Source organism: Hypanus sabinus, chromosome 6 (assembly GCF_030144855.1).
Source record: "Hypanus sabinus isolate sHypSab1 chromosome 6, sHypSab1.hap1, whole genome shotgun sequence".
NCBI lineage: Eukaryota > Metazoa > Chordata > Chondrichthyes > Myliobatiformes > Dasyatidae > Hypanus > Hypanus sabinus.
The window spans coordinates 109,773,469-109,799,291 of NC_082711.1; the positions used below are offsets into that span (position 1 = coordinate 109,773,469).

The following is a 25,823-nucleotide window of genomic DNA, read 5'->3' on the forward strand; positions in this document are numbered from 1 at the left end:
ATCCTCATAGGTTCTCTCCCCACCCCCCCCCCCCCAACAGCAACCAAAACAGCATTCTTGTTATTGAGGGGAATGGCTGCAGGGGTATTCTGTACCGACTGCCTATTTCCCTATTCCTCTCCTGACAGTCAACCATTCACCTGCCTCTGTTAACCGCAGGGTCTCTGCCTCTCTGTAGCTCCTATTACCTCCTCAATTTCCCTAATGTCAAAGGTCATCGAGTTGCAGCTCCAGTTCTTTAACACATTCTCCAAGGAGATACAGCTAGGTGCACCTGGTACAGATGTGTTTATTTGGGAGGCTGCATGTCTCCCACATCTCACACAGAAGAAAAAATCCAGCCTTTGGAGCCATTCTTACTGTCCTACAGATTAAGGATGAGCAAGATAAAGCTTACCAGATACTTAGGTCACCCATGCCTATTGGGCCAAAGCCAAAAGTCTCCCCACTCCAACACTGGCTCACTCATACAATGGCCACTCTGCTTGTCTCTGCTTTATTTTTATCTGACCTTACAAATGAATCCTGAACTCCAATGTGATAGTTTATTAACCCTCGTGGCTGATTTACTATCCCTGTCAACCCCATTCGCCAGCCTTCTGCCCTTAAACTTTGAAGCCCTTACTAATCAAGAACTGACCAATCTCTGTTTAAATACACTCAAAAACCTGGCCTCTGCTTCTGCCTGTGGCAATGAATTCCACAGATTCACCACCCTATGGCTAAAGAAATTCTCCTCATCTCAGCTTGAAAGTGAAGTCCTATAAGAGGTTGTGCCCTCAGGTCCAAGACTCCCCCACCATATCCTCTTCACATCAACTCTCCCTAGGCATTTAAACATTTGAATTACATCATTCTTCTAAATTCTAGTGAGTACAGACTCACTAGTACAGCCATCAAATTCTCCTCATATGTCAACCTTTTCATTCCAAGAATCACTCTTTTTAATGTCTGGTGGATACCCTCCAATATCAGCACATCCATACTTCAGTGTGTTTTCTTAGAAACCTCTAAATTCAGTCAGCTTCATCATAGGCAATAGCCTGCCCAGCATCCAGGACACCTTCAAAAGGCAGTGCCTCAAAAAGGTGGTATCTATCATTAAGGACCACCATCACCCACGACATGCTACCTTCTCATTACTACCTTCAGGGAGGAAGTACAGGAAGACACACACTCAATTCTTTAGGAAGAACTTCTTCCCCTCTGCCACCAGATTTCTGAATGGACAATGAATCCACGTACACTACTTCAATGATTGTTTCTGTTTTTGCTCTCTGTTTGTAATACTTAATTGTTTTATTGAACTCATAATGTTCAAAAAATATTATGGATTGCAATTTACTCCACAAAACAACAAATTTCACAACATACACCAGTGAGATTAAACCTGATTCTAACTCTGAAATGCGGGGCCACCAAAACTGCTCACAATTGCTAAGCCCACTGACTCATATATTTTTGGGATGTAGGCAGGAAACCAGAGCACTCAGATGTGACAGGTCAGAGGCGTGCAAAATCCACACAGATGGTACGCAAGATTAGGACCAAACCTGAGTCTCTGGCGCTGTGAGGTAGCAAATTGACCAGATGCCCTGCTATGCTGTCTGGAATTTGGACTTGTGAAACCTTGTATCCTACTGTTGAAAGGCATTGGTGTTTCCACACCAGGCCATGATGCAGCATGTCAGTATACTCTCCACCACTCTTCTATAGAAGTCTGTCAAAGTTTTAGGTGTCATGCTGAATCTCCACAGACCCCTAAGGGAGTAGAGGCACTGCTGTGCTAGCTTGATTATTGCACTTAAGTGCTGAGCCCAGGATGTAATAACAGCTGGAAATTTAAAAATGCTAACCCTGCCCACCCCGATTCTCTGATCAGAATTGGCTCATGAATCTTTGGTTTCCTTCTCCTGAATTCCTCTTAGTAAACCTCTTCTGCACCCTCTCCAAAGCCTCAAATCCTTCCTATAATGGGACAACCAAAACTGTACACAATACTCCAGATGTGGCCTAACCAGAGTTTTATAAATTTTCATCATAACCTTTTGACTTTTGAATTCAGTGCCTCGACTAATAGAAGCAAGCATTGCATAAGTCTTCTTTGTCGACCTGTGTAGCCACTTCCATGGAGCTATGAACTTGGAACCCAAGATCTCTCTGCTCAGCAACACTGCTAAGGATCTTGCCCTTAACAGTGCACTGTATCCTTGCAGTTGCCCTCCCAAGGTGCAACATCTCACATTTATCTGGGTTAAACTCCATCTGCCATTTTTCAACCCATATCTGCAACTGATCTATTTTGTGCTGTATCCTATGCCAGTCTTCTACACTATCCACAACTCCACCAATCTTGATATCATCTGCAAACTTACTAGCCCACCAGCTTGTTGGCGTAGTGGTTAGCACAATGGTTTACAGTAACAGCGACCTGATTCAACTTCCACCACTGCCTGTATAGAGTTTGTACTTTCTCCCTGTGACCGTGTCAGTTTTCCCTGGGTGCTCCGATTTCCTCCCAGACTTCAAAGACTGGTAGGTGAATTTTCCATGGTAAATGTCCCATGATTAGGCTGGGATTAAACTGGGTGATTGCTGGGCGACACAGCTCAAAGGACCAGAAAGACTGACTCTGCTGTATGTCAATTTTTTAATAATCTACATTTTTATCCGGGTCATTCATATACATCACAAACAGCAGAGGTTCCAGCACAGATCGCTACAGAACACCACTAATTACAGACCTCCAGCTCAAGTAAGTCCCTTCAACCACTACCCAAATAGCTAATTCACCATGGATCCCATGCATCTTCATCTTCTGCATTAGCCTTCTGTGAGAGATTTTGTCAAACACCTTACTAAAATCCATGCAGACAACATATACTGCTCTACTTTCATCACCTTGTCAAAAACTCATTCAAGTTTTGCAAAAAGGAGGAGGTCATTGTCTACGGAGTCTCTGTGGGTGGAAGTTAGGAATAGGAACGGGGGTTAATAACTCTACTGGGTGTTTATAGACCACCCAATAGTAACAGGGACATCAAGGAGCAAATAGGAAGACAGATTCTGGAAAGGTATACTAGTAACAGGGTGGTTGTGGTGGGAAGTTTTAATTTCCCAAATATTGATTGGCATCTCCCGAGAGTGAGGGATTTAGATGGGGTGGAGTTTGTTAGGTGTGTTCAGGAAGGTTTCTTGACATAGTATGTAGATGAGCCTACAAGAGGAGAGGCTGTACTTGAGCTGGTATTAGATAATGAACCTGGTCAGGTGACAGATCTCTCAGTGGGAGAGCATTTTGGAGATGGTGATCACAATTCTATCTCCTTTACCATAGCATTGGAGAGGGATAGGAACAGACAAGTTAGGAAAGCGTTTAATTGGAGTAAGGGGAAATGTGAGGCTATCAGGCAGAAACTTGGAAGCATAAATTGGAAACAGATGTTCTCAGGGAAACATGAAAGAAACACAACAAATGCTCAGGGAATATTTGTGTGGAATTCTGCATAGGTATGCTCCAGTGAGACAGGGAAAGGATGGTAGGGTCAGAAACTGTAGTGTACAAAGGCTGTTGTAAATCTAGTCAAGAAGAAGAGCTTACGAAAGGTTCAGAGAGCTAGGTAATGATAGAGATCTAGAAGATTATAAGGCTAACAGGAAGGAGCTTAAGAATGAAATTAGGAGAGCCGGAAGGGGCCATGAGAAGGCCTTGGCAGACAGGATTAAGGAAAACCGCAAGGAATTCTACAAATATGTGACGAGCAAGAGGATAAAACATGCGAGAATTGGACCAATCAAGTGTGACAGTAGAAAAGTGTGTATCGAACTGGAGGAGACGGCAGAGGTACTTAATGAAAAATTGCTTCAGTATTCACTACGGAAAAGGATCTTGGCAATTGTAGGGATGACTTACAGCAGACCAAAAAGCTTGAGCATGTAGATATTAAGAAAAAGGATGTGCTGGAGCTTTTGGAAAGCATCAAGTTGGTTAAGTCACCAGGACCAGACGAGATGTACCCCAGGCTACTGTGGGAGGCGAGGGAGGAAATTGCTGAGCCTCTGGCAATGATCTTTGCATCAGCAATGGGGATGGGAGAGGTTCTGGAGGAATGAAAGGTTACCTTACTTGTGGATGTTGTTCCATTATTCAAGAAAGGCGATAGAGATAGCCCAGGAAATTATAGACAAATGAGTCTTACTTCAGTGGTTGGTAAGTTGGAGAAGATCCTGAGAGGCAGCATTAATGAACATTTGAAGAGGCATAATATTAGGGATTGTCAGCATGGCTTTGTGAAAGGCTGGTCGTGCCTTATGAGCCTGAGTGAATTTTTTGAGGATGTGACTAAACACATTGATGAAGGAAGAGCAGTAGATGTAGTGTATATGGATTTCAGCAAAGCATTTGATTAGCCTTATTGAGAAAGTAAGGAGGCATGGGATCCAAAGGGACATTGCTTCGTGGATCCAGAACTGACTTGCCCACAGAAGGCAAAGAGTGATTTGTAGACGGGTCATATTCTGCATGGAAGTCAGTGACCAATGGTGTGCCTCAGGGATCTGTTCTGGGACCCCCTACTCTTTGTGATTTTTATAAATGATCTGGATGAGGAAGTGGAGGGATGGGTTAGTAAATTTGCTGATGACACAAAGGTTGGGGATGTCGTGGATAGCGTGGAGGGTTGTCAGAGGTTACAGTGAGACATTGATAGGATGCAAAACTGGGCTGAGAAGTAGCAGATGGAGATCAACCCAGGTAAGTGTGAGGTGCTTCATTTTGGTAGGTCAAATATAATGGCAGAATTACTGGTAAGACTCTTGGCAGTGTGGAGGATCAGAGGGATCTTGGCGTCCGAGTCCATAGGACACTCAAAGCTGCTGCGCAGGTTGACACTGTGGTTAACCTGTACATACTGTTTGGGTCAAATTTGCCAAATTTGACCCGTATCTATTGAAATGGATCTTAGATCTCTGAAACATTAATTAAGGATTAATCACCGATTTATTAATGTCAGATAGGCTATTTATACATTCTAAATAGATCTGTGGTTCAAAATTTGGTATAGACACTTGTTATGAAGGGATTCTTGGGCCCTGTGAAAACTGACCCGTACCACACTGAGCAGGTATAGAATATGAACAGTATGTAAGGGTTAAGAAGGCATACACTGCATTGGCCTTCATCAGTTTTGGGATTGAGTTTAGGAGCCGAGAGGTAATGTTACAGCTATATAGGTCGGGGAGTACTGTGTTCAGTTCTGGTCGCCTCACTACAGGAAGGATGTGGAAACCATAGAAAGGGTGCAGAGGAGACCTACAAGGATGTTGCCTAGATTGGGGAGCATGCCTTATGAGAATAGGTTGAGTGAACTCAGCCTTTTCTCCTTGGAGCAACAGAGGATGATATGTGACCTGATAGAGGAGAATAAGGTGATGTGTGATGCATTGATTGTGTGGTTAGTCAGAGGCTTTTTCCCAGGGCTGAAATGGCTAGCACGTGAGGACACAGTTTTAAGGTGCTTGGAAGTAGGTACAGAGGAGATGTCATCAGGGGTAAGTTTTTTACTCAGAGTGGTGAGTGTGTGGAATGAGCTGCCGGCGACAGTGGTGGAGGTGGATACAATAGGGTCTTTTAAGAGAGATGATGCTTAGAAAAATAGAGGGCTATGGGTAACCCTAGGTAATTTCTAAGGTAAGGACATGCTCGGCGCAGCTTTGTGGGCCGAAGGGCCTGTATTGTAGGTTTTCTATGCTTAAGTTGGTAAGACACGACCTGCCCCGAACAAAGCCATGCTGGCTCTCCTTAATTAGGCCATGGGTTTCCTAATGTTTATATATCCTCTCCCTAAGAATTTTCTCCAGCAATTTCCCTACAACTAACATGAGACACACTGGTCTATAGTTCCCACAATTTTCTCTTGTTCCCTTCTTGAATAGTGATACAATTTAAGATACACGTGCCTATCTAAGTTTCTTAAATGTCCCTACTGTATCTGCCTCCACCACCACCTCTGGCAATGTGTACCATGCACCCACCATTCTCTGTAAAAGAAAAAAAAACTACTTCTGACATCCCTCTATATTTTCCTTCAATCACCTTAAAGTTGTGACCCCTCGATTTAGCCGTTTCCACTCTGGGAAAAAGCCTCTGGCTGTCCAGCTGAACTATGCCTCTTATCATCTCATGCACTTCTATCAAGTCACCTCTCAGCCTCCTACACTTAAAAGTGAAAAGTCCGAGGTCGCTTAGCCAATCTTCATACGACATGCTCTCTGGTCCAGACAGCATCCTAGTACATATCCTCCCCACCTTCTCAAAATCTTCCAAATCCTTCCTTTAATGACCAGAGCTGAACACAATATTCCAAGTGCAGTCTAACTGGGGTTCTGTGGTGCTGCATAGCTTTTGAGTTCAATCCCCTGACTAGCAAAGGCCAACACACCATACACTGTCTTTACAAACCTGTCAACTGGCACTGTTTTGGTAATATTTGGATGTGGAGCCCAAGATCCCTCTGTCATTCAGAGATGTTCTTCTGCACACCACTGTTGTAACATGTGGTTATTTGAAGTACTGTCACTTTCCTGTCAGCCTGGCCATTCTCCTCTGACAGCTCTTATTTGCCCACAGAACTGTCACTCACTGGGTGTTTATTTTCGTTTTTCACACCATTCACTGTAAACTCTAGGGACTGTTGTGTGTGAAAATCCCAGGATATCAGCAGTTTCTGAAATACTCAAACCACCCTGTCTGGCACCAACAAACATTCCACAGTCAAACTCACGTGATCACATTCCTCCCCCATTCTGATGTTTGGTCTGAACAGCAACTGAACCTCTAGATCATGTCTGCATACTTTAACGCATTGAGTTCCTGCCAATGTAATTGGCTAATTAAAGGTGGAGAGGGTTAGCAACTTTAAATTCATAAGTGTTGTTATTTCGGAGAACTTTTCCTGGGCCCAGCACATAAATGCATTTAAGATGAAAGCACGGCGCTGCCACTACTTCCTTATGAGTTTTCAGAGATTCAGCATGACATCTAGAACTTTTACAAACTTCCATAAATGAGTAGCGGAGGGTATATTGACTGACTGTATCACAGCCTGAGATGGAAACACCAGCGGAATGGAAAAACCAACAGAAAGTAGTGGATACAGCCCAGCCCATCATGGGTAAAGCCCTCCCAATCACTGAGTACATCTGCACGAAAAACTGTTGCAGGAAAGCAGTGTTCATCAACAGGCACCCCCCACCACTCAGGCCATGCTCTCTCGTCACTGCTGCCATCAGGAAGAAGGTAAAAGAACCTCAGGACACACACTGTAAGGTTCTGGAACAGTTACCACCCCTTGTCTATCAGGCTCTTGAGCCAAAGGGGATAACTTCACTCAAGACTTCACTTGCCCCATCACTGAAATGTTCCCATACCAAATGGACCCACTTCATCTCATGTTATCAATATTTTATGCTTATTTATTACTTCTTTTTGTATTAGTATAATTTATTGTTTCCTGCACTCTGGTTGAACACCCTACCGGGCGGTCTTTCATTGATTCTGTTATGGTTATTTATCTATAGATTTCTTGAGTATGCCCACAAGATAACAAATCTCAGAGTGTATATGGTGACATATGATAATAAAATTTACTTTGAACTTTTGTATATTTAACTGTGTGTTAACTTTATGTCAACTGTATTTTTATTTGTTCAGTTAGGAATACAGCGCAGAGTAGGCACCTTCAGTCCTTAAAGCTATGGTACTCCGATTAACCCTAACCTAATCACAGGACAATTTACGATAACCAATTAACCTACCTGTGGAAGGAAATCAGAACACCCTGAGGAAACTCATACATTCCACGGGGAGGACGTACAGAGACTGCGCACAGGAACAGCGCCGGAATTGAACTCCGATTTCTGGAATGTCCTGAGCTGTGTTAGCATCGCGCTGACTGCTTAACTGTAACTTATCTATCTACAGAATATATTTAATTATCCATTGACATGATTGTGTTAATATTATTGTGTTGTATGTGATACATGTACTGTGTTTTGCACCTTGTTCCCAGAGGAATATTGTTTCATTTAGTTGTGTACGGCTTTATGACAATAAACTTGAATGTGATCAGTTTCAAGAGCCTTTTAATATCGCACAATAAAGTAGGACAATTATTTTTTTGTTTAGAGGCAACAGGAAAACAGTGCTCTAGTAAATACCCTAATATTCTATACACGTGAATAGCAAAATACAAATTAATATTGTAATTTACGAAAACAAGTAGAAATTTTAAAATAAAGTGAATATTCACAACTGTTGGATTTAAATGCATAAGAATGGGTGACCGCACTTTAGAAGGAATAATTGACAATCGCCGAACTATGAGGTTGTCCATAACCCTCAGAAATACTACCCTTCATCACATGGTTCAGAGCGTCTCTAATCACTACCTACTTCATATCTGCAGTTTGCACCTCTTACTCCACTGTAGAGCCCGACGCAGAACTGGAAAGTGATACTCGCTTCCTCACAAGATCCAGTGCTGCCTGTTTCTCCTTGAGAATTTCCTTCAAGCGATTAATTTTCTCGTCTCGCACAGTGTCATCCACTTCCAGAGGGTTTTCCTGCTCAGGAGGGTAGAAGCAAATTTGTGGCTGGTGGTGCAAGAAGAGCAGACAATGTGGTGGTGTCTCGGCAGAGTTTCCAGACTCATCATTGGTCGGCCTTTTGGCATTAAGGAGCCCGCACACTTCCCTTTCGGAATTCACAGAAGTGATCTCTTGGTGAAGCTTTCTCCTCTTGTTCGGTCCACATTTATCATCGTCCCCATTAGAGTTTTGCCAGCCGGAGCTCTGAATCTCAATTTCAACCTACACCACATATGGAAACAAGGTTAGAATATAAGAACTTAAGACACAGGAGCAGAATTAGGCCATTTGGCCCATCAAGTCTACTCCACTATTGCATCATGGCCGATTTATTATCTCTCAACTGCGTTCTTCTGCCTTCTCCCCATAACCTTTGGCACCCTGACTAATCAACCTCCATCTTAAATAGATCCAAGGCTTCATCTCCACAGTTCTCTACGGTAATGAATTTCACAGATTCACCACCCTCTAGCCAAAGAAGTTCCTCCTTATCTTTGTTCTAAAGGGATGTCCTTTTATTTGAAGGCCGTGTCCTCTAGTCCTAGACTCACCCACTATAGGAAATAGCCACTCCACATCCACTCTATCTAAGCCTTTCAATATTTGATAGGTTTCGATGAGATTCCCCTTCATTCTTCTGAACTGCAGTGAGTACAGGCCCAGAGCCAAAAATGCTCTTGTATGTTAACCCTTTCTTTCCCAGAATCATTCTTATGAACTCCTCTGGACCCTCTCCAGTGCCAACACACCAGTGCCAACACATCTTTTCTTAGATAAGGCGCCCAAAACTGCTCACAGTACTCCAAGTGCAGCCTCAGCATTCCAACCTTGCTTTTATAGTCCAGTCTTCCTAGATGTGTGGATTCTATCCTCGCAAGCATGAATAGCCGAAGTAGATGTAGTCAGCAGTTATGCCTTCCATTTCCTAGCACAATCAACCTAGTATTACTCCAAAATTGCATGATCATTTATCAGAATTTAAAAACTGTGACTGTGCAAGTGGAGCCATGCTCTCTTCTTTCTGCTGCCATTAGGAAAGAGGTCCAGAAGCTTTTGTCCCACACCACCAGGTACATGAACAGTTAATAGCCTTTAACCATCAGAGCCCTGAACCAGTTGATAGCATCACCCACCTCAACACTGAACTGATGACGCAACCTACTGACTCAACTTCAAGAACTCAACAACTCATGTTCTCAGTATTATTTTTGTTATGTATTTGAACAGTTTATCTTCTTTTGTACATTGGTTGTTTGTCCATCTTTGCTGTTAGTTTTTCATTAATTCTATTGACTTTCTGTTCTACTGTGAATGCCAGGAAGAAACTGAATCTCAGGGTGATATATATGTACTTCGATAATAAGTTTACTTTGAACTTTGAAATGTAAGAAATGGTAAAACTGAAACAAATGGCTAAAATTAATGTGGGTCCCTTTATAGAATGAAAGGGAGGAAATTATATTTGGGAATAAGGAAATGACAGAAAAATTAACTGAATGCTCAGTGTCCATCATCGCAGAAGTGGACAGAGAAATCCACATCCAGAACCAGTGGAGGGCCACCAGTCTAGAGCAAGTGAAGTTAACGTTAATAACACAAGCATGTAGCTTTGTTAATAAATTTACTTTAAACTTTCAAGTCTGTCCAACTGGCAAGGAGGAAAATGGCAACAGGATCAGGTTAATCTGCTTATTAAATCATCAAATGTCAGTGGAACACACCCTGCAAAACTCCACGGTGTTTCCATTCATGATGAAATTTCATTCACCAAAACAAACTCGCTCAATGGAATGGAATGTTTACCTTGCCTGTGTCCCAAAAGCACTGGGTGGAGCTGGAGTCCAAATCTTATCTGGGTTGAATTTATTTACTTATTTTCTTTAGAGATACAGCACCTAACAGGCTCTTCCAGCCCACCCAGCATGGGCCAATAGGTCACATCCACGTGACCAATGAGCACACTAATCCATATAGACAATAGACAATAGGTGCAGAAGTAGACCATTCGGCCCTTTGAGCCTGCACTGCCATTCTGAGATCATGGCTGATCATTTACTATCAATACCCGGTTCCTGCCTTGTCCCCATATCCCTTGATTCCCCTATCCATATGATACCTATCTAGCTCCTTCTTGAAAGCATCCAGAGAATTGGCCTCCACTGCCTTCCAAGACAGTGCATTCCAGACCCCCACAACTCTCTGGGAGAAGAAGTTTTTCCTTAACTCTGTCCTAAATGACCTACCCCTTATTCTCAAACCATGCCCTCTGGTACTGGACTCTCCCAGCATCTGGAACATATTTCCTGCCTCTATCTTGTCCAATCCCTTAATAATCTTATATGTTTCAATCAGATCCCCTCTCAATCTCCTTAATTCCAGCGTGTACAAGCCCAGTCTCTCTAACCTCTCTGCGTAAGACAGTCCAAGCATCCCAGGAATTAACCTCATGAATCTACGCTGCACTTCCTCTACAGCCAGGATGTCCTTCCTTAACCCTGGAGACCAAAACTGTACACAATACTCCAGGTGTGGTCTCACCAGGGATCTGTACAAATGCAAAAGGATTTCCTTGCTCTTGGACTCAATTCCCTTTGTAATAAAGGCCAACATTCCATTAGCCTTCTCCACTGCCTGCTGCACTTGCTCATTCACCTTCAGTGACTGATGAACAAGGACTCCTAGATCTCTTTGTATTTCTCCCTTACCTAACTCTACACCGTTCAGATAATAATCTGCCTTCCTGTTCTTATTCCCAAAGTGGATAACCTCACACTTATTCACATTAAACATCATCTGCAAAGTATCTGCCCACTCACCCAGCCTATCCAAGTCACCCTGAATTCTCCTAACATCCTCATCACATGTCACACTGCCACCCAGCTTAGTATCATCAGCAAATTTGCCGATGTTATTCTCAATGCCTTCATCTAAATCGTTGATGTAAATTGTAAATAGCTGTGGTCCCAATACCGAGCCCTGTGGCACCCCACTAGTCACCACCTGCCATTCCGAGAAACACCCATTCACCGCTACCCTTTGCTTTCTATCTGCCAACCAGTTTTCTAGCCATGTCAATGTCTTCCCCCCGATGCCCTGAGCTTTGATTTTACCCACCAATCTCCTAGTACGTCTTTGGAACGTGGGAGGAAGCTCACACGGTCATATGAGGCAGATGGAAGTTCCTTCCAGATGAGCAGGAGTTGAACCCGGGTGATGGGGTAAGTCATGTCAAACGCTGCAGGTTTAAATTCTGCAGACCACTCATTATCTTTCTCATCTATCTGAACTGATCTCCAATTTTATGAAGTTGATTATCATTATTTATATAATGGGCTGGGCCTGTTCTCTTTGGAGTTCAGAAGAATGAGGGGATATCTCATTGAAATCGATAAAATATTGAAAGGCAGAGATAGAGTGGACATGGAGACGATGTTTCCTATAGCAGGACAGAAGGCACAAACTCAGTATACAGGGACTTCCATTTGGAACAGAGATGAGGAAGAATTTCTTAGCCAGAGCACCATGAACCTCAGGAAATGCTTGCCACAAACTGCTGTGGAGGCCAGGTCATTGGATATATTTAAAGCAGTTAGTCAGGTTATGGGGAGAAGGCAAGAGAATGGGGTTGAAAGAGATAATCAATCAGCCATGCTGAAATTGCAGAGCAGACTCACTGGGCCGAGAGGGTTAATTCTAATCTTACAGCTAGTGTGATGTTTAAAACCACCTCCTTTCTAAGTACTTCATTGTATTTTGCTTCAACAATTCTCCCTCTTTAATGCATCAACTACCTTAAACTGTGAATACTAAATATTCAATCACTCCTGGAAACACTAATAAAAATAAATTATTGCAGAGTAATACACACAAAATGCTGGAGGAATTCAGCAGGTCAAGTAGCACCTATGGAAAATAATATACAGTCCACGTTTCAGGCTGAGACCCTTCATCAGGACTAGAGAGGAAGGGGGAAGACACCAAAATAAAAAGGTGGATGGAAGGGAAGGAGGATAGCCAGAAGGTGATAGGTGAAGCCAGGTAGGTGAGTGGTAAAGGACTGAAGAAATCTGATAGGAGAGATGAGTGGACCATGGGAGAAAGGGAAGAAGAAGGGGCATTGGGCGAGGAAAAGAGATTAGAGGCCAGAGTGGGGAATAGAAAAGGGAAGAGGGAAGGGAAAACATTGGAAGGAGAAATCAATGAGACTTGATTGTCACAAGGACAGGAATGGCTGTTCAATATTCTGGGGTTTAGATGTTTCAAAAGGGACAGAGAGGGAGGTAAAATAAGAGGGGGAGTGACATTGCTGATCAGGGAGAGTACCACAGCTGCAGAAAGAAAGGACATCATGGAGCAGATGTCTAACGAGTCAGTGGGAGTGGAAATCCACTCCTCCACACCCCCACTCACCACAACTTTTTTCATTTCCTGTCAGAATCACATAATGTACAGAAGTTCCTGTGCCTAGCATCACTTTATAGACATGCTATTAATCTATGTATATAAACTATCTTATGTATTTACATTTACTGTTTTTGTGATGTATTTATTGTGTACAAAGCTGCTGAAAGTTGTAAACTCAGCCATCTACATAATGAGCACAAGCCTCCCAGCATCAAGGACATCTTCAAAAAGTAATGCCTCAAAAAGGCAGCATCCATCACCCAGGATATGCCCTTTTCTCACTGCTACCATCGGGGGGAGGCTCAGCAGCCTGAGGTACGGGGGGAGGTTCAGGGACAGCTTCTTCGCCTCCGCCATCAGATTTCTGAATGGACAATGAACCCATCGCTATTTTTTGGCTCTCTCTTTGCACTACTTATTGAATTGTTTTTATATTTCTTATTGTAATTTATAGTTCTTTATTATGTATTGCACTGTACTACTGCTTCATAACAACAATTTTCAGTGATATTAAACCTGATTCTCGTGTTTTATTATTGCGTTCTTTATCTTTTTGTGTTTGTTTTTGTGCTGCATCGGATCTGGACTAACAATTATTTCAACCTCCTTTACACCTGTGGGCTGGAAATGATATTAGACGATCTTGAGAGCGAGAGTGAACTCCTATACAGATTCACAGTGCAACCGTCCACTGCCCTCTGGTCCAAACTGTGCACCCCTAGCTCACAAATTCAGGAAGAGCGTGTGCTCAGAAGACCACAAAGCTGAACTCCAGCTACAGAGTTCAGTTCATTCAAACGGAAAGCAGACTAAAAGAGCCTTTCAGTCAGAATTATCTCAGGCTTTGGTGGAGGAAGCAGAAACAATAGGGTCTTTTAAGAGATTCCTGGATGGATAAATGAAACTCAGATAAATAGAGGGCTATGGGTAAGCCTAGGTAGTTCTAAGCTAAGGACATGTTCGGCACAGCTTTGTGGGCCGTAGGGCCTTATTGTGCTGTAGGTTTTCTATGTTTTTGTCATCCCCGTTGGTAGTAGCATTGTAACTTGTTTAGGACTACAGTGAAAATTTACAAGGATGTCACCAGGTCTCAAGGAAAAGTTTTAATAGATTAGGACTTTATTCCTTGGGGCACAGGAGAATGAGGGGAGATTTGATATGAGGTATACAAAATTATGAGGGGTATAGATAGGGTAAATGCAAACAGGCTTTTCCCACTGAAGTTGGGTAAGAATGTAGAACATAGAATAGTATAGCACATTACAGGCCCTTCGGCCCACAATGTTGTGCCGTACCTCAAACCCTGCCTCCCATATAAGCCCCCACCTTAAATTCCTCCATATACTTGTCTAGTAGTCTCTTAAACTTCACTAGTGTGTCTGCCTCCACCACTGACTCAGGCAGTGCATTCCACACACCAACCACTCTCTGAGTGAAAAACCTTCCTCTAATATCCCCCTTGAACTTCCCTCCCCTTACCTTAAAGCCATGTCCTCTTGTATTTAACAGTGGTGCCCTGGGGAAGAGGCACAGGCTGTCCACTCTGTCTATTCCTCTTAATATCTTGTACACCTTTATCATGTCTCCTCTCATCCTCCTTCTCTCCAAAGAGTAAAGCCCTAGCTCCCTTAATCTCTTATCATAATCCATACTCTCTAAACCAGGCAGCATCCTGGTAAATCTCCTCTGTACCCTTTCCAATGCTTCCACATTCTTCCTATAGTGAGGCAACCAGAACTGGACACAGTACTCCAAGTGTGGCCTAATTAGAGTTTTATAGAGCTGCATCATTACATCACGTCTCTTAAACTCTATCCCTCGACTTATGAAAGCTAACACCCCATAAACTTTCTTAACTACCCTATCTACGTGTGAGGCAACTTTCAGGGATCCGTGGACATGTACCCCCAGATCCCTCTGCTCCTCCACACTATCCTGCCATTTACTTTGTACTCTGCCTTGGAGTTTGTCCTTCCAAAGTGTACCACCTCACACTTCTCCGGGTTGAACTCCATCTGCCACTTCTCAGCCCACTTCTGCATCCTATCAATGTCTCTCTGCAATTTTCGACAATCCTCTACACTATCTACAACACCACCAACCTTTGTGTCGTCTGCAAACTTGCCAACCCACCCTTCTACCTCACATCCAGGTCGTTAATAAAAATCACGAAAAGTAGAGGTCCCAGAACAGATCCTTGTGGGACTCCACTAGTCACAACCCTCCAATCTGAATGTACTCCCTCCACCACAACCCTCTGCCTTCAACAGGCAAGTCAATTCTGAATCCACCTGGCCAAACTTCCCTGGATCCCATGCCTTCTGACTTTCTGAATAAGCCTACCATGTGGAACCTTGTCAAATGCCTTACCAAAATCCATGTAGATCACATCCACTGCACTACCCTCATCTATATGCCTGGTCACCTCCTCAAAGAACTCTATCAGGCTTGTTAGGCATGATCTGCCCTTCACAAAGCCATGCTGACTGTCCCTGATCAGACCATGATTCTCTAAATGCCCACAGATCCTATCTCTAAGAATCTTTTCCACCAGCTTTCCCACCACAGACACAAGGCTCACTGGTCTATAATTACCCGGACTGTCCCTACTACCTTTTTTGTCCAAGGGAACAACATTTGCCTCCCTCCAATCCTCCAGTACCATTCCTGTGGACAACAAGGACATAAAGATCCTAGCCAGAGGCTCAGCAATCTCTTCCCTCGCCTCATGGAGCAGCCTGGGGAATATTCCGTCAGGCCCCAGGGACTTATCCATCCTAATGTATTTTAACAACTCCAACGCCTCCTCTCCCTTAATATCAACATGCTCCAGAACATCAACCTCACTCATATTGTCCTCACCATCATCAAGTTCCCTCTCACTGGTGAATACTGAAGAGAAGTATTCATTGAGAACCTCGCTCACTTCCACAGCCTCCAGGCACATCTTCCCACTTTTATCTCTAATCAGTCCTACCTTTACTCCTGTCATCCTTTTGTTCTTCTCATAATTGAAGAATGCCTTGGGGTTTTCCTTTACCCTACTCGCCAAGGCCTTCTCATGTCCCCTTCCTGCTCTTCTCAGCCCCGTCTTAAGCTCCTTTCTTGCTATCTTATGTTCCTCAATAGACCCATCTGATCCTTGCTTCCTAAACCTCGTGTATGCTGCCTTCTTCCACCTGACTAGATTTTCCACTTCACTTGTCACCCATGGTTCCTTCATCCTACCATTCTTTATCTTCCTCACCGGGACAAATTCACCCCTAACATCCTGCAAGATATCCCTAAACATTGACCACATGTCCATAGTACATTCCCTGCAAAAACATCATCCCAATTCACACCCGCAAGTTCTAGCCTTATAGCCTCATAATTTGCCCTTCCCCAATTAAAAATTTTCCTGTCCTCTCTGATTCTATCCTTTTCCATGATAATGCTAAAGGCCAGGGAGCGGTGATCACTGTCCCCCAGATGCTCACCCACTGACAGATCTGTGACCTAACCCAGTTTGTTACCTAATACTAGATCTAGTATGGCATTCCCCCTAGTTGGCCTGTCAACATACTGTGACAGGAATCCATCCTGGACACACTTAACAAACTCTGCCCCACCTAAACCCTTGGAACTAATCAAGTGCCAATCAATATTAGGGAAGTTAAAGTCACCCATGATGATAACCCTGTTATTTTTGCACCTTTCCAAAATCTGCCTCCCAATCTGCTCCTCAGTATCTCTGCTGCTACCAGGGGGCTATAGAATACCCCCAGTAGAGTAACTGCTCCCTTCCTGTTCCTGACTTCCACCCATACTGACTCAAAAGAGGATCCTGCTACATTACCCACTCTTTCTGCAGCTGTCTAGAGGTCATAGGTTAAGGGTAAAAGGTGAAATGTTTAAGGAGAACAGGAAGAGGAATTTCTTCACTCAGAGGGTGGTTAGAATGTGGAACAAGATAGCGGAAATGGTGGACTCGGGTTTGATTTCAACGTTTAAGAGAAGTTTAGATAGGTACATGGATGAGAGAGGTATGGAGGGCTATGGTCCAGATGCAGGGTGATGGGACTAGGTAAATTAATAGTTCAGCATGGATTGGATAGGTTGAAGGGCCTGTTTCTGTGTATATTCCATGAACTAAAGTGGCCGTGGACTTGCAGGTGACAGTTTTGCTGCAGGTGAGCAGGCCGATACAGACTGGTTAACCACAGGTTAATTATCAACTGCAGCTGGGAAGTCTCCTGTGGAAACTTCTGCTTGTTTTCCTGGTTTCCAAAATTAGAACCAAAGCACCAAAACAAGCTGTCAATCTGAAACCCGTACGCTGCAGAAATAAATCAGTTCGTGCTGGCGATGCTCTGCACTCACCTCACAGTGGTTCTTTAAAACCAAAATCATAACAACTTTATGCCCAAGGAGCACTATACCTATTCCTCATTCATGAAAGGAATTCCTGAATTAAAATTCTACAATATACAAAGCTGAGTTTTTCAACAGTTGTTCGCCTACCGAGTTTTTCAAATTCATTCATTTCGAAGCTTTGTTTTGTTTTTCTGTGTTACACAGACCACCACCGCTCTCTTAATAAAATTAAATACCTCTTCACACTTCCTTCTGTCTTTGCTGTGAAAATCCTCGTCCAACTCTGCACGACAGCCTTTCAAACCCGCACAGCTCAAGTTCAGAGTAGGTTCCAATTGTTCTCTGAGGTCTGCCGAGCTTGGTGTGCTACAGACACCTCTATCTTCTCGCAATGTGACTGAGACATTGTTTTTGAAATTTCCCTGGCTTTCTTCCAGCAATACTGGGCTGGCCTCCCTCGAGGTACCAGAGCACCCCTCCAGTTCTCCTGGTTTAAGCACTTTTAAGATGGATCCACATTCCTCCATTACGACAGGCCCAGATTCTTTGGAGAGCTCTGGACATTCTTTGGATGGGACTGACGTGATAATCTTTGAGGTATCAGAATTTTCTTCCAAATCTCCAAAATCAACTTCTTTGGAAAGCTGTGGGCACGCCTTCAACTCACGTTCCCCCGTGAGCTCAAGACACTCCTCGAGCTCTGACAGCTCAGGCTCTCGAGAGAGCTTAGGGCATTCTTCCAAGTTCACCCCTTCAGGTTCTTTGCAAAGCTGCGGAATACTTCTTGTGGGACGTTCCACCCGATGACCCGAAGTGTCAGCGTTGCCACTCAAGGAGATTCTGTGAAGACAAACACTGACATCGTAATGGATGCCTGCTTTGAGGAGCAAGTCCCTGTTTTCCGAGAACATAGGCCTTCTCACACAGCCTCCTGGAAGAGAGTTCGGCAGCCACTTCACAATCTGCAGGAAAAAAGAGTACACAAAATGCATAGGAGTATTGAACTTACAGTAGATAACAGTGTTTCACTCAAATTATATTTTTTTTAAATTTAGAGGTACCAGCATGGTATCAGGCCTCTCTAGCCCAACAGGCAGGCACCACCCAAATACAGATGTCCCATTAACCTGTTAGTCTTTGGACTGTGGGAGGGAACCACACAGTCACAGGGAGGATGTACACACTTCTAACAGAGAGTGGCAACACAACATGATATGACACACCATTCAGAAAAAACATACTACCATGTGCACTATATTTCCATTCAGTTATGTTAGTGAACAAATAGCGTGTGGAATGTTAAAGGGGAAGTGCTATACATGGCTATTAATTCATGCCAACAACCTGATGAACATCGATTTCTCCTACTGGTATATTTTCCCTCTTTTTCTTTGCCCCTCCCCCTTCCCTCTATTCCCCACTCTGTCCTCGTAACTCTTCTCCTCACCCAAGTCCCCTCCTTCCCTTTCTCCTATAGTGCACTCATGTCCTATCAGATTCCTTTCTCTCTGGTCCTATACCTTTCTTACCCACCTGGCTTCACCTATCACCTACTTCTAGCTATCTTCCTTCTCCTCCCCCTCATTTGTATTCTTTCCAGTCCCGATGAAGGATCTCAGCTCAAAATGTCGACTGTATTCATTTCCATATATGCTGCCTGACCTGCTGAGTTTCTCCAGCATTTTGTGTGTGTTGTATCACTCCCTGCGTCGATGAGCAGGGAGAAGGGGATACAGAAAGAATTCACGATAGACTACTCCAGAGTGAATGAAGGTATCGGGAGCAGAGCAACTCTGAGAGCCGGTACTGCAGTAATTGCTCAATTCCTGTGTGCCCAGTATCGCTAGACTAAAAACAGGCACAACTCACAAGTCAGAGGTTCTGTTTCACAGCTGCTCACAGGGTTGTTACCAAAGCAGCACAATTCCCAAGGCTTCAAAAGACATAACCTCATTCTATGAACCCTTGCTTAATGAAGACATGTCATCATGATAGGCAAATAATGCAGGTAGAAGTATTCCTCAAAATACTGAATATCATTATTTTAGAAGATACAGCACAGAACTGGCCCTTCAAGCCGTGCCATTCGGCAACCCCTGATTTAACCCTAGTCTAGTCATGGGACAATTTACAATAATGAATTAACCTACCAAACGGTACATTTTTGGCTTTGGGAGAAAACCTACACAGTTATGGGAGGGGAGGGACGAACAGACTCCTTACAGATGGCATCAGAATTGAACTCCGAAACCCCAAGCTGTAACACCGTCGTGCTAACCATTATGCTCCCGTGGCACCCACACAATATCAACAATAATCATATATTTTCCTTAAAAATTGCACAGCCTTAAATCAGACTTGTACTTAAAAAGATATTCTATTTTGAAGATAAAAATATTCAGTTGAGTCCATTTTCAGTTTAAGACCTTCACGTGTCTTAAAAACAACTTCCAAGACAGAAAGAATGCTCATTTAAACTATAAACACAAGAGATTCTACAAGATGCTGGAAATGCAGAGCAACACACACTAAATACTGGAGGAACTCAGCAGGTCAAGCAGCATCTATGGAGTAAACAGTCAACGTTGTGGGCAGAGACCCTTCATCAGGGACTGGTTTAAACCACCTGTCGGGCCTGCATTTTTAGCCAATAAAGTTTCATTCGTGAGGATACCAACTTCAAAGGCATTTTCACTCAATGCAAGATAAGAAAGGTTTTAACTGTCTAAACAGGAGTTTCCTTGTAATACACACAGTGTCCACTTTATTAGGTACACCTACTCGTTAATGCAAATATCTAATCAGCCTATCATGTGGCAGCAACGCAATGCCCAAAAGCAAGCAGACACGGTCAAGAGGTTCAGTTGCTGTATGGACCAAACATCAGAATAGGGAAGAAATGTGATCTAAGTGACTTTGACAGTGATGCCAGACAGGGTGGTTTGAGGATCTCAGAAACTGCTGATCTCCTGAGATTTTCACACACAACAGTCTCTGGAGTTCACAGAGAATGGTGAAAGAAACATACAACATCCAGTGAGCAGCAGTTCCCCAGACAAAAACGCCTGTTAATGAGAGAGGTCAGAGGAGCATGTCCAGGCTGGTTCAAACCAACAGGAAGGTGACTGCATCTCAAATAATCACACAATACAACAGTGGTGTGCAGAAGAGCATCGCTGAGCATTGAAGTGGATGGGCTACCTCAGCAGAAGACCACATCGTGTTTCATTGAGTATAAATTGTGGAAACACATATCAACAGACAGACTTTAAAGCTCCAAACAATATTCATCCTGATCAGAGACTAATGCACACAAACAAAAGCTAAAACCCTGCAGTCAGTTCCTCACAACACTGCATGACGATGAAGCAGGGCCAATAATTGCACCCACTCTGGCACTCATCATTCAATGATCAAATCCACAGAACTGTGCGCCAGGGATGGCACGACACTATTACAGCTTGGGATGCTCCAGAGGCCGGAGCTCAGTTCTTGCATCCCCTATAAGGAGTCTATACACCCTCCCTGCAGAATGCATGGGTTCCCTTTGGGTGCTCAGCTTCCTCCCACAGTCCAAAGACATAACAGTTAGTAGGTTAATTGACCATTGTAAGTTGCCAAGTGGTTAGGGCTAGGGTTTGATCAGTGGATGCTGGTGGTGCAGCTGAAAAGGCTGGAAGGGAGATATAATTTTTCCAAAGTGCCTGGGAGACAGAGCCTCAGCCGCTTTCAGAAGGTCTGTGTGGGAACTCAGAATATGCAGACCACTAGCTACATGGATTTTCCAAAGTGAGGCAAGAGAAGGAAAATCTAACCAATTACTGGGAGCAATAATTATTATTTGGGGACCATGGGTTCGTCCATCGTCATCGATGAAGACCTCGACACCATTAGTACTTTTTACGAAGTTGAGTTGCTAGCTCGACACTCAACCTAGCACAGGTGGAGAGCGCGCACGGGAGCCGGCCGGATTCGAAGTCGGGACCGCTTGCCCCGAAGTCCAGCGCTGATGCCAATACACCACCAGCCGGCTGTTGGTGTCGAGACTAGTTCTTGATTTGGATTTAAGTGAGGGAGAGTTGTGCAGCATCAGCCTCACTCTCTCTTCCCAATTCCCATCTGGATCCAGTGGCAAGACAAGAGACAAGACGGCTGGAGATGGGAGTAGGCGCAGTGGATGACCAGGACATCTTCTGTGTCCTGTCGTGCTCTACGCGTTCCACGACGCTTGCAGAGACCGCCTTCTTGACCATTGGACCTTCCATTGGTCTCATCCGCTCAATCCACCAGAGTCTGTCTTCACATGCTGGGATAAACAACTCCGTACCTCATCGAGGGTTTGAGACCCGTCGGCTACCCTCACCTGGTTTAGCCGGCTTGTCGAAGCCGTTGCCTGGGGTGTGGTCGCTGTCACATGCAAACACCTACGGGAAGCCACAGGTGAGATCTGAATGCCAGGTGAGTCCAAAGGTGGACAAACCGCCTGAAAAGGAAGCGACATGTTCCCCCACCAGAGGCGCTACCCCTCCCAGACACCCCACACATCCCTGACAGAAGGGGAAAAGCTACAGATAATTGTAAACTCAGCCAGCTCCATCAAGGGTGTACCGTATCAGACCAATTGTGAGAATGTGGCGGGCACACATCTGGCTGTTTGATAGCACAGTGGCCTCCTACACACAGCAAGCACTGTCTTTTGGGTGTAGACTTGTCAAAAACATACATTTTCATCTCAGCAGGCCCTGTTCATCATTCACAGACTGCAAGTCACCCAGCATGTACCATTACTAACATGACTCAGTTAAAAAAAAAGTTTAATCGTACTACTCCATGCATACGTAACGATGGGCACTAGCCTCCCCAGAATTGAGGAGACCTTCAAAAAGGGAGAATGTCATACTCACAGAAACATGGTTCAGCCCATTAAACCCACATCTGATGCCCATCCACAACAATCCCATCTTCCAGCACTTGGTCCATAGCCCTGTGTACCTGGATGATTCAACTGGTCATCTAAGGGTCCTGATTCAGGGGTCAGCGCTGGAAAATGTGAGCAGTTTTAAGTAGCTGGGTGCCAACATCTCTGAAGATCTATCCATCCTACTGATGTGATCATGACCACAGCATGCCAACGGTTATATTTCATTAGGAGTGTGAGCAGATTGGGTTTATCACCAAAGACAGCCCCAACTCCAGATACAAATTTGCTGATGACACCACTGTTGTGGGCTGTATCAAAGTCTATGATGAATCAGCATACAGAAGGGAGATTGAAAACTTGGCAGTAATAACAACAACCTCTCACTCAATGTCAGCAACTGATTGCAGACTTCAGGAGGAGGAAACGAGAGGTCCATGAGCCAGTAATCATCGGAGGATCAGAGATGGAGAGCATCATTAAATTCCTGGGTGTCACTCCCTCAGATGACCTGTCCTGGACACATCATATAAATATTATTGCAAAGCAAGACAGCCCCTGAACTTCCTCAGGAGTCTGCACAGAATTGGCATGACATCAAAAACCTTATTAAACTCCTACAGATGTGTGGTGGAAAGTGTGGTGACTGGCTGCATTATGGCCTGGTATGGGAGCACCAAAGCCTTTAATTCCTGCAAAAGGTAGTGGATTCGGACAAACGCACCATGTGTCTAGCCCTCCCATTCACTAAGCACATGAAACGTTGCCGTAGATAAGCAACATCCATCATCAAAGACCCTCACCACTCAGGCCATGTTCTTTTCTTACTGTTACCATCAGGTAGAAGATACAAGTGCCTTAGGTTTCATACAACCAGGTTCAAGAACAGTTACAATCTCTTAAGCATCAGGCTCTTGAACAACAGAGCATAACTACAGTCATTTTATTTCTGGCACTCCCACAAGTGATCATCTCACTTTAACACTCTATCTCATTATTTCATTCTCTTGTTAATTATTGTTATTTATTTATATCTGCATTTGCACAGTTTGTTGTTCATTGATCCTGTTTACAGTTACTGTTCTATAGGTTTGTCAAGTATGCCTGCAGCAAAAAGAATCTCAGGGTTGTATGTGGTGACATGCAGGTACTCTAAATTTGACTCTGAAAAAGAATCTTGCAAATGTCCACAGGTGCATGGTGGAGCACATTGTGTCACAGTCTGGTATGGAGAGGTCACTGCTCAGAGTCAGTAAGAACTGCAGGAAATTTGTAAACTCAGCCACCTCCATGGGCACTAACCTCCCCAGTATCCAGGACATCTTCAAAAGGTGATGCCTCAAAAAGACAGCATCTGTCATTAAGGACTCCTACTATCTAGGACATGCCCTCTTCTCATTATTACTATTACAGAGGAGTTACAGTCATCTGAAAACACACACTCAATGTTTCAGGAACAGCTTCTTTCCCTCCGCCATCAGATTTCTGAACGGGCAGTAAACCCATGAACACTACCTCACTACTTTACTCTGTATTTCCGTATATTTCATGCTGTAACTTGTAGTAATCTTTTATATATATAAAAAAACTATAACTTACAATAAGAAATACACTGGATTCCGGTTAATTTGAAACATCAGGACCAGTATGTATTGGCCCAATTAAGTGGCTGCTCCAATTAGCTGAAGTTTCATGGAAATAGTTAAAAGGTATAAAAAAGACAAACTATCATTTAACTGAGTAACAAGTTATGTATGTCAAATTAGAGCACTACCATATTACTGGTGGTTGTCCATCGTGTCTGACAGTGACAGTGAAACCTGTACGAAAGAGTTTTTTAAAGTGGAAGATCTGATGCACTGCGTCAGTTCAACTTTCTCGACCTTGGAAGTTAGGGTCTCATGGTACAAGTAGACTGGAGTCCTCCTGGGTAGAAGTGGATGACCACGACTTCTTCTGTGCCTTGTCATAATCTCCACATAGCATTGCAAAACTGCCTTCCTAGCCGTTATATCACATCTGCCCAGTCCACTAGAGCTGACTTCGCAAGCTAGGACAGGCATGTCACTATCTCACCGGGGTACGAGGCTCACTGGCTACCTCCACCTGGCTTAGCCTGCCTGTTGAAGCAGTGTACAGCCACTGTCACATGGAAACAGCTACTTTGAGCCACTGGTGTGAGCTGAATGTCTGGTGGGGACTAAAGGTAACATTGTTTACACTTTGTTTACACAAACATTCCTGACGTGTACCGGGCAGAGCTCCGCCCCCACCTCAGTTACTCAGACCACATCTCTGTTATGCTAATCCCAGCATACAGCATAATCAAGCGCTCCAGACCAATTCAGAAGCAGGAGAAAACCTGGCCAGTAGGAGCCATCTCTGCTCTTCATGACTGCTTTGAGCACACTGACTGGAACATGTTCAGGGAGGCTGCAACCGATAGCAACTCCACCAACTTAGGAGTACACAGCATCACTGACCAGCTACATCAGCAAGTGCATTGATGACATCACTGTGTCCTCACTGTATCACTACAGGCGCTAACCAGAAGCTATGGATGATCTCGGAGGTGCGTGCACTGTTGAGGACCCCTGACTCCGCCTTCAGAGCCAGCGACAAGGCAGCCCTAACAACAGCAAGGACCAAACTGTCCCGAGCCATCAGAGGGGCAAAGCGTGCACACGTCCAGCAAATCCACAGTTACTTCCAGGACAGTGGCGACACGAGGCGCATGTGGAAGGGCATCCAGGACATCACCAATTACAGGACAACATCACCTGACTGTGCAGGTGATGCCTCCCTCCCAGATGCGCTGAATAACGCATAAGATGCGCTTGTTTTGAGGCGGAAAATGACGTAGCGGCAAGGAAGTCCACCCCTCCTACAAATGACACAGGGGCTGTGTCTCACCGTGACTGACTGTACAGGGTCAACCCACGAAAGGCTGCTGGACCAGACAATATTCCTGATCGAGTGCTTAGAGGATGTGCAGACCAGCTAGCAGATGTTCTCACTGACATCTTCAACATCTCCCTGAGCAGCACCATCATTCCAAAGTGCTTCAAGGCCGCCACCATCGTCCCCGTGCCGAAGAGGTCTTCAGTGTCCTGCCTAAATGACTATTCACATCCATCATCATGAAGTGTTTCGAGAGGCTCGTCATGAGGCACATCAAGACCCTGCTGCCCCCCTCACTGGACCCCCTGCAGTTCACGTACCATCCCAACCCCTCAACAGACGACGCCATTGCCATCACACTCCACCTGGACAAAAAAGACAAGTATGTTCGGATGTTGTTCATAGACTTTAGTTCAGCATTCAACACAATCATCCCTCAGAAACTGATTGGAAAGCTGAGCCTACTGGGCCTGAACACCTCCCTCTGCAACTGGATACTAAGCTTCTTGACTGGCAGTCCAGCAACGAGTAACTGTCTTAGTGCTTCTCTTGTGATCGCAAGACCTTATGGGACATCAGCAATGAGGAATACCACAAG

At 44.2% G+C, this 25,823-nt stretch overlaps 1 protein-coding gene across 3 annotated transcripts in view; it reads right to left on the reverse strand.

Annotated features, from left to right (window-relative positions):
* Positions 1 to 8,125: 8,125 nt before the first annotated feature.
* Positions 8,126 to 25,823, reverse strand: part of LOC132395747 (uncharacterized) — a 40,100-nt gene continuing 22,402 nt past the window's right edge. For all 3 annotated transcript variants that reach the window (XM_059972722.1, XM_059972723.1, XM_059972721.1), the window contains exons 3-4: positions 17,643 to 18,368; positions 8,126 to 8,868 (exon numbers count right to left, since the gene is read on the reverse strand). In XM_059972722.1, coding sequence (XP_059828705.1) covers positions 8,476 to 8,868; positions 17,643 to 18,368 — 1,119 coding nt within the window. In that variant the 3' untranslated portion in view covers positions 8,126 to 8,475. The remainder of the gene's footprint in view (positions 8,869 to 17,642; positions 18,369 to 25,823) is intronic.